The following is a 17,679-nucleotide window of genomic DNA, read 5'->3' as shown; positions in this document are numbered from 1 at the left end:
ACCTTGTTATTATACATGACCAGCCCATGGAAGTAATACTTGTCCAAATCGTAGATCAGCTCAGGAGAAAGATCTTTATATTGCTATGTACTCTTCTAAGGGTCCGACGAGTCCAAAGTGGTCCTCAACGGCACCAAATTTTCTGCGCCCTTGGATGTCCACCACTTCTTCCCAGGCCTGTTCAAGGTGGAGACAAAATGAAGTGGGATCGACGTATTTCCAGAGAAAAAATCTTTTTATTAATTCAGTGACAACATAAAGAGACAAAGCTTTCGCAACTCCCTGTTGCCTTACATTTCAGTCCATAAGCAGAAAGAATACAAACCGGGCTAGGCCGGGCAGGATACAAGGAAAATGCCTCGCAGGGCTGCGTGTGTTAAAAGTAAAAATTTCAGAACTGACCTGTAAAAAATAAACAAAAGACCCCCCAAAAGTTCTGGCACTTGGCAAAGCTTCGCAGGCTTTCCCAAGAGATAGGATGCGGCCCAAGGCTCTTTTATTCTTTGATGAAGGGGGGGACCCGGAAGATGAAATAGGGAGGGCAACTCAGGCCATGTATCAGGTGATGAAGACATCTTGGCAACCACACCACACACCGCCCTGGGCGTGACACCAGCCGGGGCGTGGGAAAAGAAGCCAGTCCTGGGCTTGTGAACAGGGAACTGTCATGCTATCAAACAACGGGGTGAGGCTCCCACCAACCCACCACCCGCTTCGTAAAACCCCGTTGCGGGTTTCCCCTCACCCATTAGGCAGGGTATAAATTCGAGAAATGCAGCCCAAATGAAGGTGGGCGAAAGCAAGCTCCGCCAGGAGACGAAACATGTGCCAGCGACCCGGTTGGAGCCCCCTGGTCGCGGGTCTCGGCCTTCCCGCAGAAATCCCGCCGGCGCGTCTTGGATGCCCGGGAGGGACCCCAGAGCGGGCCTCAGCCTCTCTCTCCCCGCCTCCAGTTCACACGGCCGCCCAAGGGCCGGTGTCCGGGCACCCCAAGCCAACAGGTGGGCAAGTGTGGGCGGGCGACGTCCTCTCCCGCGAGCGCCCCCCCCCCCTCCCGCGCTCTTCTGAAATCGGAAAACTTCCATGGAAAGAGGGGATCGGTCCGCCTCTGGAGGCCCCCGGGCCCTGCTGCACCCGGGGAAGAAACGACGGGGGCCTCGGACAGGTCGGCCCGCCCAGGTGACCTTCCTTCTGCGGGGAGACAGCGAAGGGGGAACCAAAAACCCCGCAGAAACTCCGCGGGCCAAGAGCGTCTCTTGCGCCGATGAGGCGTTGCGGCTTTAACTTGCAGGCGCCGCCGCCGCCGGAAGGGGGCCGAGAGCCTCCGGCAAGACCCTCTCCGCCGAGTGAGGCTCCCCGGACTCTTCATGGGTGGCCACGGGACCCCGGGCGCTTTCCTCCTGCGCAGAAACGGTGGCTTTGGGTAAGGGCAAAGAGAGAACATGGGCCGGGGCGGGGGAAGGGGGTCAGTTAAAAGCAGGTTTTCTGGTATCAGTTCCACTCTTACACACACACCTCACTCCAAAAACCACGTTTGGAAAGGCTTTGGACCCTCCCGTCTTAGCAGCGCGACGCCCAAAGGCAGACACGACCTGACTCCTCGGCTGCTTTCAAAAGATAGAGTTTGGATCTGGGCAGAACCGGAGAGCCACCAGCCATCCAAAGGGACGAGGAACGTAAAGAATGAGACAACGTGAACTTGGGCTTAATAATACACGGGGTTAGCAAAGTGAGAAAGGCATGATTTTTCTCCGCTAACACGTCACAGTGTCGCCAGGTTAAGGTAAAGGCAAGGGGCTTCAAGAATTCAAGGAAGGGAGGAGGGCTCTCTGAATGACAAGGAAGGGGTGCTGCCCCTCAAAGACTGTGGACCCTGTTTCAGCAGATAATTGGGGGGGGAGAGAAAGCCTGGTGCCACCGCCCCCTCCCCAGGCAAAGAGGCTGAGCGTGGAGATGCAGCGTCTTGATACCTTCCGGCAGTTTAAAAAAGTTATTAGCAATTTGCTCTGTCACAAAATAGATTTTCTATGCGAATAAAAAATAAACGTTTCAACCAAGTACTAGAAGTAACATTTTTCAATACCGGCATTTTTTGCTCTATATTACATCAGTCGCTAAAACAACGTCCCAATTTTTAAAAAATCGACGCCACGCACCCTTCCGGGAACCCAAAATATCCCAGAGGAGTGAGCGCTGCCAAGAAAAACCCTCCGGGCGTTTCCCTGTAAAATTATGTCTTCTTCCAAGGTTTCTTTCTCCCTAACAAGAACCTAAAATACCCACTGGCTAAATTTATTATATCGGGGTGGTGCAATCTCTCCCCACCTTTGGCAGGGCATGTTACAAATAAAGTAGAGCCATTTTTATTAGAAACCACATGCGGATCCTAAACGCGTTTACATTAAAGTCTTATAGAAATGTACAGCCGTTCCCGTACTGGTATCGTTGCAACGTAACCCTGCTTTTTTATTTTTGTTTTTAATTCTTTTTCTTTCTTTCTTTCTTTTTTTTTTTTTTTTGTAAAACCACACATACGCTAAAATATATTTTAAAAAAATACCGCCGCCCAATCACATAAGGGGAATTACTAAAAAGCCTAACGCGTGGGCGGGAACTTGATTGGCTAGGTTTCAAGAAATCTGCTTTTTAAAAAAAAGAGAAAAGAAAAGCTGAAAAAAAATATAAAGCGAGCTCCGATGCGGCGGTGGGGGGCGGGCGAGCGAGCGGGTGGGGGGCGGACCGGGAGCCAGCAAGCCGTCCGGGGCAGCCGGCAGCCGCTAGGACCCGGGAAGGGCGCCGCCGCCGGCGCCGGCCTCCCATCAGCTCGGTGCCGGGCTCCGTCAGGGCAATTAGAGCTGCACCAGGCTGCGCGGTGCGGTGCGGCTGTCAGCCTTAATCTGCGCACTGATGGGCAGCCCGCAATCCAAGCTGCAGCCCACAGGAAGCACACCCAATGAACCCATATTGCTTTGACAGTTGCACTCATCTAGAAATAATGCAAAACGCTACTTAGATGTATACACGGCGACCCTGTGCTCTAGGAAGAAAACAATCTAATGAGGGGCTGGGCCGGCAGAGCGCCGCCTGCGCGGAGCCGGGCGGGCACCGGCTCTACAAGTCCTCGTAGCGGATCCGCTGCGAGCGCCGAGTCGGAGCCGCTTTGCCCGAGCTGGTCTTCGCTTCCAGGGCCTCGCGGAAGAACCGGAAGATCGACGGGTAGCTCTTCCACGAGGTCAGCTCATGCCGCTCCGTGCCTGCAAAACACACACGAGAAGAAAGAAAGAAGAGCTGCGCCTTATTACTGCGACTTTGGCGGCGTAAAAGGGGGGTGGGGGTGGGGCCGGGGAGACACGACCGGACGCTGCCCCCGCCCCCAAGAGGCAAGGCCCAGGGGTCAAGTTTAGGCGCCACGGGCTGGGGCGAGCTGGCAGGCGGGCGAGCCGGCGCCGGCCTGGGCAGCGTGAGGACGCACCCGCCCTGCCGCCCGCTTCTTCTGGGCGCGGGAGAGGCCTCCTTCCCCACGGGCCCCGAAACCGCCTCTCCCTTCTGCCCACATGCGGGCAGAGTTGGGAGAGGCTCGACCAGGCCTCGGCGGAGCAGGTGCCCGAGCCAGCCGCCAAGGCCTGCCCTCTCACCCCCTCAAGGAAAGGCTGCTTGGGCCAAGGGAGCCCTGAGCGGAGCGGGAAGCGTACAGCCTCTGCCAAGAGGTCCTCCTTTCCCGGTTTCACCAGAGCTGATCCTTGGCTCCGAGAGGCGCTGGGAACCTTTGCTTCAAATTAAACCCCAGGGAGACGGGGCAAAATGGTTAGCCAGCATCAGACGGGAGAGGAGAAGGGCTTTCACGGATAAGGGAGTAGAACTCCGTTGGAGCGCTAAGCATGCTGTCTCGCTGCCTCTTCCTCCACCAAACAGTTAGATCTTTCCCAATGGGATTAATTAGTTTCATTTACATGTGTTTTAGGGTTCAAGTTACTTAACAATTTGAATCTTGCTGCCCTAACAACCACCAGGCACTCTTACCCCCATTTATTAAAGATAAGAAACCAGGTCTGGGAGCTAATTGTTTGGAAAGGGTCTCAAAGCAGCCCCCTGCAGGTCCAAATCCAAGGGGGAATGCAGGTGGAGAAGTGGCCTGGGTTCCTATGCCTTGAATAGGCAGTTAGTAGAAGTTCAGGCAGAAAATTTTTCTACATGCTGGCAAACAGAACTTGCCATAATACCTTTGTTTACAACTAGAAAAATAAAGGAACCCCTCCTCTTTTACATCTTGTTACCCTACTTGCCAGATATACTCAGTTTTATAGTCCCTTTTTTTATAGGGGCAAAGGTGAAATACCAAAAAAATATTTCCAGCACAGTTTGATTAGCAGGGCTTTCTTAGACAACTTGTATTTTTGCCAAATAGGAAAGGCTGAGATTCCTTTCAAGCAATATTTTTTCCTAGTTATTATGCCTAAACTGCAGCTACTTAATTACTGTATAAACAGTTGGTATGTTGGACAGAAATCCAGTGGAGAGCAGATCTGTTATTAAGAAATTCTATTTTTTTGTTCTTGAAACGATTCTGCCCACCTACATACAGCTTCCATTGAGCAGTATAATAAACCAATTGCAAGTGTTAATGGTAGCAGAATTTCCTTCATCATGCAAACGTTGACACTTCATCGGTTAAGATTAATACAGATATATGGCAAAACACGGATAATTATTCAGTTACAATTAACAGAAATATATCGCAATTTGTCCCTATGGTTTAAATAACTGTGGCGCCGTAAATCAGAACAGTAAAGGGTGCTGCAAGATTATGTTTCCTGATTTTTACTTCTTTTTCATATCAATTGAGATAAGACCCTAAACCTTTTACTACCTTGCCCATTCCTTTTATAAATTGAACGGCAATAGCATCTAATAATATTACCCCACCACCACCCCACCAACCAGGTGCCCTGAAAGAGTTCAGAGCCCTTCCTGGATAATACAATTATGCAGAGATGCTGCTGGGAAGCCTCCAGATCCCAGGCTCCTCTATGATACTTTAACATTGTTAATGATAATTCTCCACTCTGTAATAGTAGGTCATTGCTATGGTTACTCTACAATGGTGCAACACTTTGCTTTCCCCTTCAGCTATTCGCAGAGACCTGGTAACCACATTTGTTGCCTAGCAACAGTTTTGTGAGAGTATCACAATCTGGGAGTTACAACAATAAAGGACACGATGGCCCTGGCCTACCCTGAAGGAGAGCTTGCCTGACGGGTGGTGGTTGGGTGTCTCTGGGATGGACGCGATAGGAACATAGCATACTCTGAGCCCCTGCTGGATCACACCAGTGGCGTGATACCAGCAGACAATTTATGAAACCACTTCCTTACAAACCAGCTTTCTTGCTACTTCCACAAAGCAATCCCTCTCTAGAGGCAACCATTACATAAAGCCCCTTCTATACTACACACACATCTTCCAGAGAGGCTTGCTTTTCAGATTTAAGTCACACATACATTCCCATACACCTCGTTAACTCTTAATGTAGGTTACTTCAAATGATGATCACACCTCCATAGATGTTTAATAAAAGGCATTAATCACACACAATTTTTAAATTTCTCTCTCTTACCAGTTGTATCACCTGCTGGAAATTTTCTTCACGGTTATAAAGAATTCACTGTCATACAAATAAATATATGAACAGTGCTTTGCAAAACACATCACCTGCTCAGAGGTGTGTCTGGTGCAAATATCTTCTTGACAGATAAATCTGGTAACTTTTGGTACAGGTTCCATAATTTTTTTTTTTTAAAGCTGGCTATATAGCCTCACTCAGTTGGAGGCACAAGGTAGAGAGTTCAATTCCCCACAGTGCCTCCTGGGAAACAAGTCAGTGTGTAGCGAGCTACAGACTTACAGAATACACCCAGAAGAACAGAATGTTAGATGACTTCAGAGTACTCTTATACCTCGAAAGGGTCACCCAGAATTGACTTGACAGCATGACATGATTATTATTTTCAAATGAAAAAGACAGTCAGTTACTCCACACACTTTCCTTTTAAACAGGTACTCACAACTGTATGTTTTCTCTTTGTCCCCAATTTCTGACTTCATTTAAATAGAGCACAATGATGAACAATGGCTTCTATGCACCCATCACCTCCATTTTACACACCAGTATCTTGCTCTGGACTAACATTTTCTGTATTTGCTTCACTCATGAGACAACCACAATTCCCTGACTTGTTACTATTAAGTCCCCATCTTTTGTTCCTGTAAACATTTGTTTTTATAAACAAAAGCCTATATTTGCATTCTATTACTTGCAGAGAGATTTTGAGATTATATTATTTATCATATCTATTTTCCTTTGTGAGCAGCCATTTTCCAAATGCACAGGCCAAAAAAATAAGTGAGAGAAGTCATGTGTTAATTGTGTTCCCATCCTTTTCTCCTTCAATATGTAACCTACACTTTTCCTCACAGGAGATCATACTTACACTTGCTACTGTTACGGAGACTATGATCAACTTGTTAAGATTTCCAGTAGCAACCCTCTCATGCCATCTCTCTCCAAAACCAATTCAGGCTTTTGAATCTAGAGGGAACGGATGATTCAATGGGCTAAAGCAATTTTAACTCCCTCTCCTCATTGTCTCTTACCTTGTAACAATCTTACTGATGGATGAACAATTTCCCTTGTGGTAAAATCACTACAATAGCTTTTTAGTTTCTACAATTATGATGATCTGTTGCTTGGCTTCACTAGGATTGCTCTAAAACCTTAACCCTCTCATCTTGTCAAGTATAAATGCTGTCCTTTCATAACACTGGAGACGCCACATTTTCCTCATAGTTATTCTTAGTCTTACTGCTGGGGGTTGGGGAATAAAAGAGTACCATATATTCCCAAGATTTTAGAGTAAAAAGATTATGGCTGCCATCCATAGATGGGAATTTCTTATTATATAGCAATTCTGCCAGAGAAGATAAACAAAAGTATGAATCTAAGCAACAACAGAATTCAACCGGTGTAAGATCCTTTGTAATAAACAGGGCAGTTCTCACAATAATTTTTCTAATATGTAAATATATAGCCTGCTAAAAATTTTTACCAAAACAATACTGAACTACATAGAAAGCTTTGCACATAAACACAGGTATCAAAATAATGATGTGGTCTATTTACAGAAGTTGTACTTCTCACTAAATAACTTTTATAAGGGACATACAGGAGCTTTAGCAAAGTGTGGGGGAGGGAGGAAGAGGCAGGACAAAGAGGAAGACAGCTCATCGGTTTTATACCTCCCTGCCCATGTAGTCCATGAAGTCCATGTAGGAAAGCAGGCTTCCTATAGTAGGTAGCATTTATTGAATCAGGCAACAAATAGTCAAATGTACATCTAACAGACAGCAGAGGCTGTCTATTTCATGATGCATTGCTTTCGACAGGAAAGATGCAAAATTTTAACAGATGTATATCCAATCACTTTAGGCCCTGGGCTGGAGAAAGAGGTAGGCAAACTTGCTTTTTGCTGCCAGGGAAGCATGCATGCACAGCTCTCAATCATAATGTTGTTTAAGAACAATTTGTTTTAAAACAAAAGGAAAAAAGGAAAGGAGAAGGAAGGCAGGCAGGCAGGCAGGCAGGCAGGCAGGCAGGCAGGCAGGCAGGCAGGCAACATTTTCTTCCCTTGCTGAAGGACTCCTGATACGTAAGAAATCATCTGTTTTGGTGCCTGACATGTCTGCCGTATCATCTGCTTTACTGGTGTTGGTTGGTTGGTTGGTTGGTTGGTTGGTTGGTTGGTACGTACATACATACGTACGTACGTACGTACGTACGTACATACATACCCCAGCCATCTAGACCAAAGTCTACTCTGGGCGGCTAACAACAGTACTAATAATAACAATATAAAATAGCACAACAACAGTAATACAACAAGAGATGGCAATGGATAAATTAGGTATTTACAGGAAGGAAGGCCTGCCTAAAGAGCCAGGTCTTGAGTTTGCTCTTAAAAAGACCCAGCAAAGGAGCCAGACAAATTTCCTGGAGGAGATTGTTCCAAAGGTGAGGGGCCACTGCCGAGAAGGCCCAATTTCTTGTTTTTTCTCTCTGGGCCTCCCTCAACATTAGGCCCCTCAGCCACCCATCCTGGCTAAAGCAAGTGATTCAGGTAGATCTTGGTGGGAGAAGGCATTCTGCTAGATATTGAGGTCCTAAACCGTTTAGGGCTTTATATGTCATCATTAACACTTTCAATGCGGAAACAAATGGGCAGCCACTGCAGGGCAGCCAGAGTGGGTGGGATATGATGATACTTTCTCACCCCAGTGAGAAGTCTGGCTGCCGCATTCTGCACCATTTGAAGCTTCTGCACCAATCTCAAAGGTAAGCCCCACACTGAGTGCATTACAGGAATCTAATCTCGAGACTACAAGCACATGGAACAGAGTGGTGAGCGCCCCAACATCAAGATAGGAAGGCAGCTGGGCAATCCACCAAGATGGAAGTAGGCAGTGCGCTCCACTGACACTACCTGGGTTTCCATAGTAAGCGTCAGATCCAGATGGACCCCCCCCCAAGCTGTGATCCTCACTCTTTGTGGTTAGACTCTCCCCCCCAAAAGAGAGGGAGTTTCCTAAACCATCAATGGCGGGGCCACCCACCCTCAGGACCTCTGTCTTGTATGGGTTCAGCTTCAGACCATTCACCTGCATCCCTTGCAATACAGCCTTCAAACAGTGCTTAAGGGACGAAACAGCATGCACTGTTGCTGGGGAAAAGGAGATGTAGAGCTGGCTGCCATCAGCATATTGTATGTAAAATTGAGGACATTTGGTGAAGCCTGATGTAGACATAGTTAAAGCTGATCCACCAAAACCAATGGGGCTTCCATGTGTCATACTCAGAGTAGATCACTTAAATCAATGGAACTCAAATTCTTTTGAATCTGGATTTCAATTGCAACCTTCATAGTAACAATGAGACATTGCCAATGGAATGTGGTTTTTTTTTGGGGGGGGGACCCCTTTTGATATAGAAGAATCTGGAAGGGTTACTCTTGAGGAGCATACTTATCAAAATATTGGGATATTTAACTGCAGTGGATTAACTATATACACGTGTTGTAATGTGCCAGTGTGGTTTAATGGATAAAGTGATTGTCTAAGACTCTGGAAACTAGGGTTCAAATCCCACTCAGCCACGGAAACTCACTGAGGGAGTGTAACTGGTAAAGCTACTCCTTAAATTTCTCACTTACCTTGAAAGCCCTATGAGACTTTCTGGCTGGATGGCACACATCAACCAACCAATGTGCTGTCAAGTGACTTGCTGTGACCCTAATAGGGCTTCCAAGGTGAAATATATAAAAAGTAGTTTTACCAGTTTTCCCCACCCTCTGTGAGGTTACACAGCCAAGCACAAATTTAAACCCAGTTCTCCTAAATCCTAATTCACCACTGTATCCACTACACCACACATGAATTTAAAAATCAGAAGATACCTTTGAGATAAAGAGCAAGGTGTTGTATGTGTGGCTGTTCAGAAGAGGAGAATTCTACTGCCCCTGTTTGTGGGGTTTCTCATGCATTTCTAGCTGAGCTCTGTAGGAACAAAACACAGGACTAGACAGGACTTTGGTATGATTTAGAAAGGCTCTTCTGATTATCTCATACAATGTTTGATCTTCCCAAAGTAGATCTGTTAAGAGAGTCAGTGTGAGGTAACAGATTGTGTGTTGGGCTAGAACTCAGGAGACCTGGGCTGAAATACTTGCTTGGCCCTAACCATAAGTCAGATGCAACTTGATGGCACATAACAACAGATCTATTACTGCATGAAACAAATTAGGTGATTATCTAAAACGGGTGAGATGGCAGACAGATTTAATAACAGTATTGTAAGACTAAACAGAAGTATAATAATAAAGAGAAGTAGTGGTGACAAATAACAAAGACCTCATCAATATAGCTGTTGGATTAGAGGAAGAAAACCCACACAGATGTGGGAATACTCAGAAAAAATTAATATACAAATCAGCAGGTCTGGATGACAAGCATCACAGAGTCGTAAGGGAATTAGTTAATGAATTTGCTGAACTACTGGCAATTATTTCTGAAAACTCATGCAGAATCAGGAAGGAGTCAGAGCAGTGGTGTGGGTGGGAACCAGCTATTGTATTATTTAAAGAAGAAATTATTGTGTGGTAAATTTAACTGCCGTTCAGAGAAAAATAACAGTGTAATATTAAAAGGAAAAAAAATCCACACACACTTAAAAGGTAATGAGAAATTTAGGAATAAAAGGAAGCAGACCTGTCAATAATAGCTATATCAAATTGAATACCTACTACATAAGCAAAAACATTACCATGGATTTTCTGTTTGCTGTTCTTAGTGAAAGAAAGTCTTCCAGGACATATGAATATTAGCCTAGTTGACCAAAAAGCTTTCCCTGCTTCTTGTCTGTACTCAGGTAGACTAAAATAGTAAATATATGCAGTATTTTAGAATTAGAAGATCATGTTTACTTATTCTAGCACAGAATACCACACATGTAGCAGTTCAGGATCTCTTCTTTCCCTGATGCTTCAAAGAGAGCAGTACATGCAGTCCTAGATAATGAATGAAACAAGTTCTAAGTATCATGGGATGTATCACCTTTATTAAAGATAATCATTTGAAATAAAATTACTCATCATTAATTTATTAAATTAATAATGAAAATACACATGAAATAGAAGAGAAAACAAACATTAATAAGAAAAATAAATCTAATATAACTACAGAGTAATCTATACATTGACAAAATGTTAAGCACTTCCTACAAGTAAAAGCTGTTTGAGGTACAACAGACTACCCCAGAAAGGGATGAATTCTTCTCCATTGGAAATTACTGAAGAGAAGTTGGATGCCCATCTGTCAGGAATGCTTTAGCCACAGATCTCCTGCACTGGCATGTTACTGGACTCAGTTACCCTGCAAACTCTTCCAGCTCTTCATTCTACGATTTCAAATGGGGTTTGGGAGGAGCCGAGTGACAGATCAAAGTCTTGCTGACCTGTGCTTGGCAAGGCAGAAGGCTTCAAGAGTAAGAACCGGTTTTGCATTTGTTGTTGTCCCAATTCCTCACACTTGTAATGCCCTGTCATTCAGGGATTTCTATCAGTTAATACTTCATTACATTGCAGCCCCCTTTCCCACCCACAGAGAAATAAACTATGCACCATGGTAACCTCTGCCAACTAAGAACTGGGAACTGAGAGGATGATTATGTTACTATACATTTACAATGCAATCCTACACATTTACTCAAATTTAATCTCATTGATTTTGGTAGAGGGTATTCTCCTGAAAGTGTGCTGGCATAGTGATTAGAATGCTGGACTAGGATTCTAGGAGAGATGGGCTCACACCCCACTTGTGTGTGAAACTCATGAGGTATCCTTTAGCCAGTCATGCTCATTGTTATCTTCCTCACTAGAAAGTTGTGAAGATAAAGTGGGGAGGAAACAAGTCCCATATGCTATCTTGAGTTCATTGAAAGAAAGGTAGAACATGAACAAACAAACAAACAATCAACTAACACATTGCAGCCTTAAGTGAAAAGCAGGTATGTGGTTTACATGTTCAGAAATCATCAGCACCAGTGGGTGTGCACCTATACCACACAGGTGATTTATATGCCTTCTTGTGAACAACCAGTATCTTGAATCATTTTCTAGCTCAACTGTTCTGGCCAGAAAACTATGCCCCAGCCCAAATGTATGTATGATGTTACACATATTCAATTTTTGTTTATTTGTGTCACTCCACTTCATTAACCTATTTCATCTGCCTTAATTACCAGATCCTTCCTTGCACCGACAATACCTCCTACCTCAATATCAACTGCACATTTAACCAAATACCACAACTTCCTGTCTCTAACATCAATCAAAATGCAAACTAAACTGAATGAATTGCTATTGGACACGACACAGATTACCTTTTTCCAATTAAAAAAAGAGACTGTTCCAGTACTGATCCTAACACTTGCTACAGTAATTTGTGATGCAATCCAGAGTTGCTTTAAAAATTGCTTTCTTGCTTATAGATCAGTCTGCTGTTTAATCAAGGAATAACAATGGAGCAATTAGTAAAACAATTATGATATATATTAAAATTAGTTTCACGTATGGGATTAATGGTTACATGCTATGTGAAGACTTTTTTTTTGTAATGTACTTTAATGTGTTTAAACTCTGAAGGATGCTAACATGATTTGCTGTAGCAGATCTTACATTATATGATGGATTTTATGAAGATCAGATCTAATGGATCTTACAAACATCTTATAAACTTTGGATAGTTAAATAATTCAGGCTGCAATCATATGCATAATAATTTGATAGGAGGGCCCACTAGACTAAAGTCTGAACAGACCGTTGATGATAAGACCACAAAATTCATGGGTCAGAAATTGAGAACTTCAGCAGGTGCTATTTCTCTTAACTACTGCAGCTCTGAAATGGAAAAAACAGCATTTGACAGGCTTTCCCCATGTATGCAAATACCCTGTTTCCCTGAAAATAAGCCCTAGTATTATTTTTCAGGATGCTCGTAATATATGCCCTACCCCAAAAATAAGCCCCAGTTAAGTGAAACCCTGCCCTCCACCATTGTGCAGCAACCAGATGGAGATGACATGACTGTATTTGAATAAATGTACAGTAGATTGTTGTACATGAAAAAAATTAAAGCATCCCCTGAAAATAAGGCCTAATGCGTTTTTTTGAGCAAAAATTAATATGACCCAGTCTTATTTTCGAGAAAACACGGTAATAAAGGCATAGAAGACTTGATACAATCTAAAATCTGGCAACCCATGTTGTGGCATCTGGTTTTAAAGCTGTTCTGTTTTCAAACACCATATTTATTTTTGTAAGCATTTTATAGCTTAATAAATCCATACGGATCATTTATTTTCAAAATTGAATCAAACTATTGGTGTCCCAAGTTCATGTTAAGTACAGATAGGGAAGATAATATCTTACTTGCAAAGTCCACCAATCAAATGAAATTATGCAAAGCATCAGAAGAACAGCTAAAGCAACCACCTGAGCATTAACCAATAATTCCTTGACACATATGGAAGAACACACACACACACACCCAGCATCAAAGACAACAACGTGGGAATGGCAGCTGTTGTACAAAAGGGACATTAGACTAGATGGTGTTTTGAAATCCTAAGTTGCTGTGTCAAAGGGGAATTCATTTAAACATAAATGCAATGATGAATGCTAAGGTCATAAGTAATTGGCAGATCAAGGACATGCTTGAATAACAATAAACACATAGATTTGAAAACAAATTCCTCTCCACCCCCCATACCAGTATTTGAATTTTCTTTGAATGTAATAATGCTACAGGGCTACTCAGGGAATATTACTTTTTATGGAGTTATAAAGAGGAAGTCTGTGGCTTTCATAATTGAGGGGTTTGTGACAGGATGTTAAGAGTGTATTCACATGTACTTTTTAAAAGCCTTGTTGTCTTTCTCTATTAAATCAACAATAATAACACACACACACCCCGGTATCATTATGCAGAATGTTATAGGCTGTTCCTCTTTTCCATTGTATCTTTCTGGGTGAACACCTCACACAGTAGAGAATATTTGTTAAACCCAATTTCCTTTTCCCATATGATCAACTGGTTGCCACAAAGAGACTTTCCCCTGTCCCATTAAGCTTCTCAAAGTAATCAGACATATCATAATTGACAGCTTCTCCCAAACATTTCTGGGATGGTCCTCTGTTGGGATCAGCAGAGTGTGATGCAGCACAGATCTCACATCCTCATTACTGCTGTCTCATGGCTAGATCACACCACAGGTGCATGATCTTGGAAGCTGTGCAGCCTCTTTGTGGCAAATGCTGCAGTGGGAGAAAAACTAATGGACTCTCAGGAGTAGACATCTACTAACGATTCAGTCTAAAGGGCTCCTCAAAACAAGACAGGCAGGTAAGTAGACTTCGAGCAGCCACCTGTCTGGTGGTTCACTTTGAGGCTGTTCTCTAGAAAGTTGTGCTGGTCACAGAAAGTAAACAAGTCAGCTCTCTGGAACTCAAAAGTCTGGCTCAAAGTGAGTACAGGAGATTTCAAAGGTACTTGGCAGCACTTATTCTTTCATTACGTTGCACTTCTTTGTGCTGGCCTCTCTTTTCTTTGCTTTCATATAAAATGTGCAGTTCTCTTCTCCATTTTTAGTTCCTATAATCCTAACCATCATTTTAAACTTGAGGGGGCACACTTTCTAACAATAAAAGGAAGAAAATAGTGCCTCCAAAAGTGGTGCCCCACATGATGATGATAATCCGTTCCATAGAAATCGCTGTTTAGCGAAATCATCGTCATGCGAAAAGTGTTTCCCCATTGAAATGCACTGAAACCTGTTTAATGTGTTCCAATGGGGAAATGAGTAATTGTCCAGCAAAGATTGCCCACAGGGAAGCCATTTTGCGAGCGCCGATCAGCTGTTAAAATGGCTGTCTTGTGAAGCATGGGTCCCGAAAACACAGGGAAGCCATTCTGCGGAGCCGCCGATCAGCTGTAGAAATCGTCATCTTGCGAACAAATGGTCCGCGAAGCATGGACCAAATCATCGTCCAGCGAAAATCCCCCACTGGAATGACTGTTTTGTGATTCGCTATAGCGATCGCAAAACCTCATCATGTGGATTTGTCGTTTTACAAGGTCGTCGTCTAGCGAGGTACCATTGTACAAACTAGTTCATAAAAGGTCATCACAGTCAAAAATCCACAGGTGCTCTCCACAGAGCATTATTAAACCAAGAACTCAGAACAGCCCATACAAAGTAAAACATAGAAAAGATTGGCCGCACAGAACATTATGTTAATAAGAGTTCAAAACAAATGAACTGACATAAAATTAATGTTTTCTAAAGAAGGGATGTGATGATCAAAATCACAGCAACAACGTATTTTACAATGCACATTTGCTTGCATAATCCTCTATGCCACTTTCATTTGCATAATTTTCTATCAATACAAACTCAGTAAACTTTAAACAGAAGGTTTTCATTTTAATCCCACTGTATAAATTTAAACTTTGAATCACAATTTTCTATTACGAGTACATTCCGAAAGTCCAAGCAAATATATCTTCCTTATGGCATCATACAATATACAGCAGAGCAAGTCATGATATAAGCACTGCAAATATGTGTGTCATATTTACAAAATCATGAGGCAACTTGCAGTATACTGAGATGGCACCATCAGCAGTTTTCTTATCACCTCCCAAGATACCAAGATGGCATCATCCACTGTTCGGGGGGGGGGGGACTCTTTGGAGAGAATTAGGAAGTTTTTTTTTAAACGTAGCAGTCTAGAACATGGGTTGTTTTTAAAAAGTAAAAAAGGGGGACAAATACAATTACTAATGTAAATCGTATTCATATGGCTTTTAACTAGAGATGGGGCTATTTGTATTCGTATACAAATATCCCTGCACAGTTGGCGTTAACGAGGGCCCAGTCCCATGGGGCTGGACGGTCCACTCACTGCTCCACTGCAGATGGCGCGATTCTACCAATGGCTCCACGGCGTGCAATTTGCTTGCCACTCCAGGCAGGAGGCGGGAGGACAAGCCTTGATGCAAGGTCGAAGAGTAGCAAGTGGATCATATGCTGCGGAGCCACTGGCAGAATCGTGTCGTTCGCATCAGATCGGTGAGTAGACCGTCCGGCCCCACAAGCCTGGACTCTCGTGTGAGGATATTATACCCCCATCTCTACTTTTAACTATTATGTCCTCACATGTGGTCAAAAGTAAAGAATTCTAAAATTTGTGTCTCTATGCCAAATTCATTGTTCAGAAGGTGCTAGCTCAAATATATAAAAAGAAAGATCCAATACTGTTCAGGGGCAGTTGAAACGTGCCAGTCAGTTCAAGCCCCAAAGAGAATGAGGAAGGTAAAGACAGCAGCATAGCCTGAAGGAAGAGGCTGAAGAAAGGAACTTATATCATAGCATATATTAGCATACAGTAGAAGAAGCATGTGGGAAAAGAAGACTGGAAATGATGGGCTTCTCGCCAGATCAGCTGCAGATCAAAATTCAGTGATACTTCAGGAACTGGGTCACTGTATTTTATTTTATTTTTTGCTGTTTCCTCCCTATCAAAAACTCTGACCAGAAGGAAGATGGTGGAAAGCTGATTGGTAGTAGGTGGACTATAAGAAGAAACTATCCAGTCTTCCCTATCTGCTAGTCAGAAAGGTGGAATTCTTGAAGAATGACAAATACCCCCATATTCACAAACATCAGCTACATAGTTCTGCTCCTTTTAGAGCTACAGCAAAAGAGAGATACCTTAATCATCAAATTAACCAAACAAACTTGTACTGATACCTTAAACTGACACATGATTTATTAGAATGCTTTTTGGTAGTCTCCACTAATGAACATTAGTGGAAAATGCAGACAACAGTTATCTAGTGGACAATTTTATGGACACTGATTACTGCTATGGGTTAGTGTTTCTCTTAACTCAAAGTCTTTTAAGGTATTTTATATATGGGCAATATTAAACAGAAAGATTTTGACCAGAAACGTAATAGTAATCAACAGAACTCTGTGCTATTTATAATCTAATTGATACAAAGATTAAACCTGGATAACTTGGGTAAAAATTGTAGCTTTACAAATAAATCATTAGTTTATATTATATGTGCAAAAAAACCCCTAACATCTGAATTTCTGTAGTCTAGAATAGCAGCTTCAATAGACTGCTGTCACTGTGTAAATGAATAACATATTCAAGATCCGACTCTCTCACAAGGATCACAGTCCATACATCTTGATTCTAATTTAAAACCCAAATATTGATAAGGGTTTTCTGTATCTGCAGTTTGAAATACAGTGGTGCCTCGCATAGCGACGTTAATCCGTTCCGGATTAATCGTCACTATGCGAAAACATCGCTAAACGGAACGGAAAAACCCATAGGAACGCATTAAACTTTGTTTAATGCGTTCCTATGGGGGATAAACTCACCGTTCAGCGATGTTCCTCCATAGGGGCGGCCATTTTCGGTGTCTCTAAAGCGAGGCAGCACAGCTGGTCGGCCATTTTGGAACCGCCGACCAGCTGACCGAAAATGGGGCCTTTGGCATTTTCCCCCAGCTGAGTGGCAGGAGCTTCAAAGCCCCGCCGCTCAGCTGGGGGAAAATGTCGGCAGTCGGCGCTGGCTTTGGATGGACCCCAAAGCCACCGCTGACCGCCGACATTTGCCTTCCGAGCTCTCAAAGGGCTTCCCCCCCATATTGGAGAAAGCCCTTTGAGAGCTCGGAAGGCTCTCAGCGGCGGCGGGGACAGGGTAGGGGGTGTCTGGATGGCTTCCAGGAGAAGCACTGGAAGCCATTCGGAACCCCCCTGCCCCCGCCGCTTGGAGCCGCCCCGCGCCCGGCCAGCGCGTCCGAGAGGCGGTGGAGAAGCCTTCCCCCAAGGCCTCTTGGACATGCTGGCCGCGAAAATGCTGGCCAGCGCGACCGAGTGGTGGCGGCGGAGCCTTCCCCCTCCTCCCGCCTCTGCCCGACCCACCCCTCACCCTCATCTCCGCCGTCGCCGCTGGGTTTTGGAAGCCGCTTCCAAAGCCCAGCGGCGGCAGAGA

The 17,679-nt window shown here is 44.0% G+C and overlaps 1 protein-coding gene across 2 annotated transcripts in view; it reads right to left on the bottom strand.

The window, feature by feature from the left end:
* Window positions 1–216: 216 nt before the first annotated feature.
* ARB2A (ARB2 cotranscriptional regulator A) overlaps window positions 217–17,679 on the bottom strand; it is a 274,609-nt gene continuing 257,146 nt past the window's right edge. Inside the window, exon 11 of one of the 2 annotated variants that reach the window (XM_020793259.3) lies at window positions 217–3,254. In XM_020793259.3, coding sequence (XP_020648918.1) covers window positions 3,112–3,254 — 143 coding nt within the window. In that variant the 3' untranslated portion in view covers window positions 217–3,111. Of the gene's footprint in view, window positions 3,255–9,760; window positions 10,615–17,679 lie in introns of those variants that run through there. The other variant, XM_078386307.1, reaches the window with a different exon arrangement.

The sequence above is a fragment of the Pogona vitticeps genome, chromosome 2 (genome assembly GCF_051106095.1).
Source record: "Pogona vitticeps strain Pit_001003342236 chromosome 2, PviZW2.1, whole genome shotgun sequence".
In the NCBI taxonomy this organism is placed as follows: Eukaryota; Metazoa; Chordata; class Lepidosauria; order Squamata; family Agamidae; genus Pogona; species Pogona vitticeps.
The sequence above is the reverse complement of the archived record's forward strand: the minus strand, read 5'-3'. Positions and strand labels throughout refer to the sequence as shown.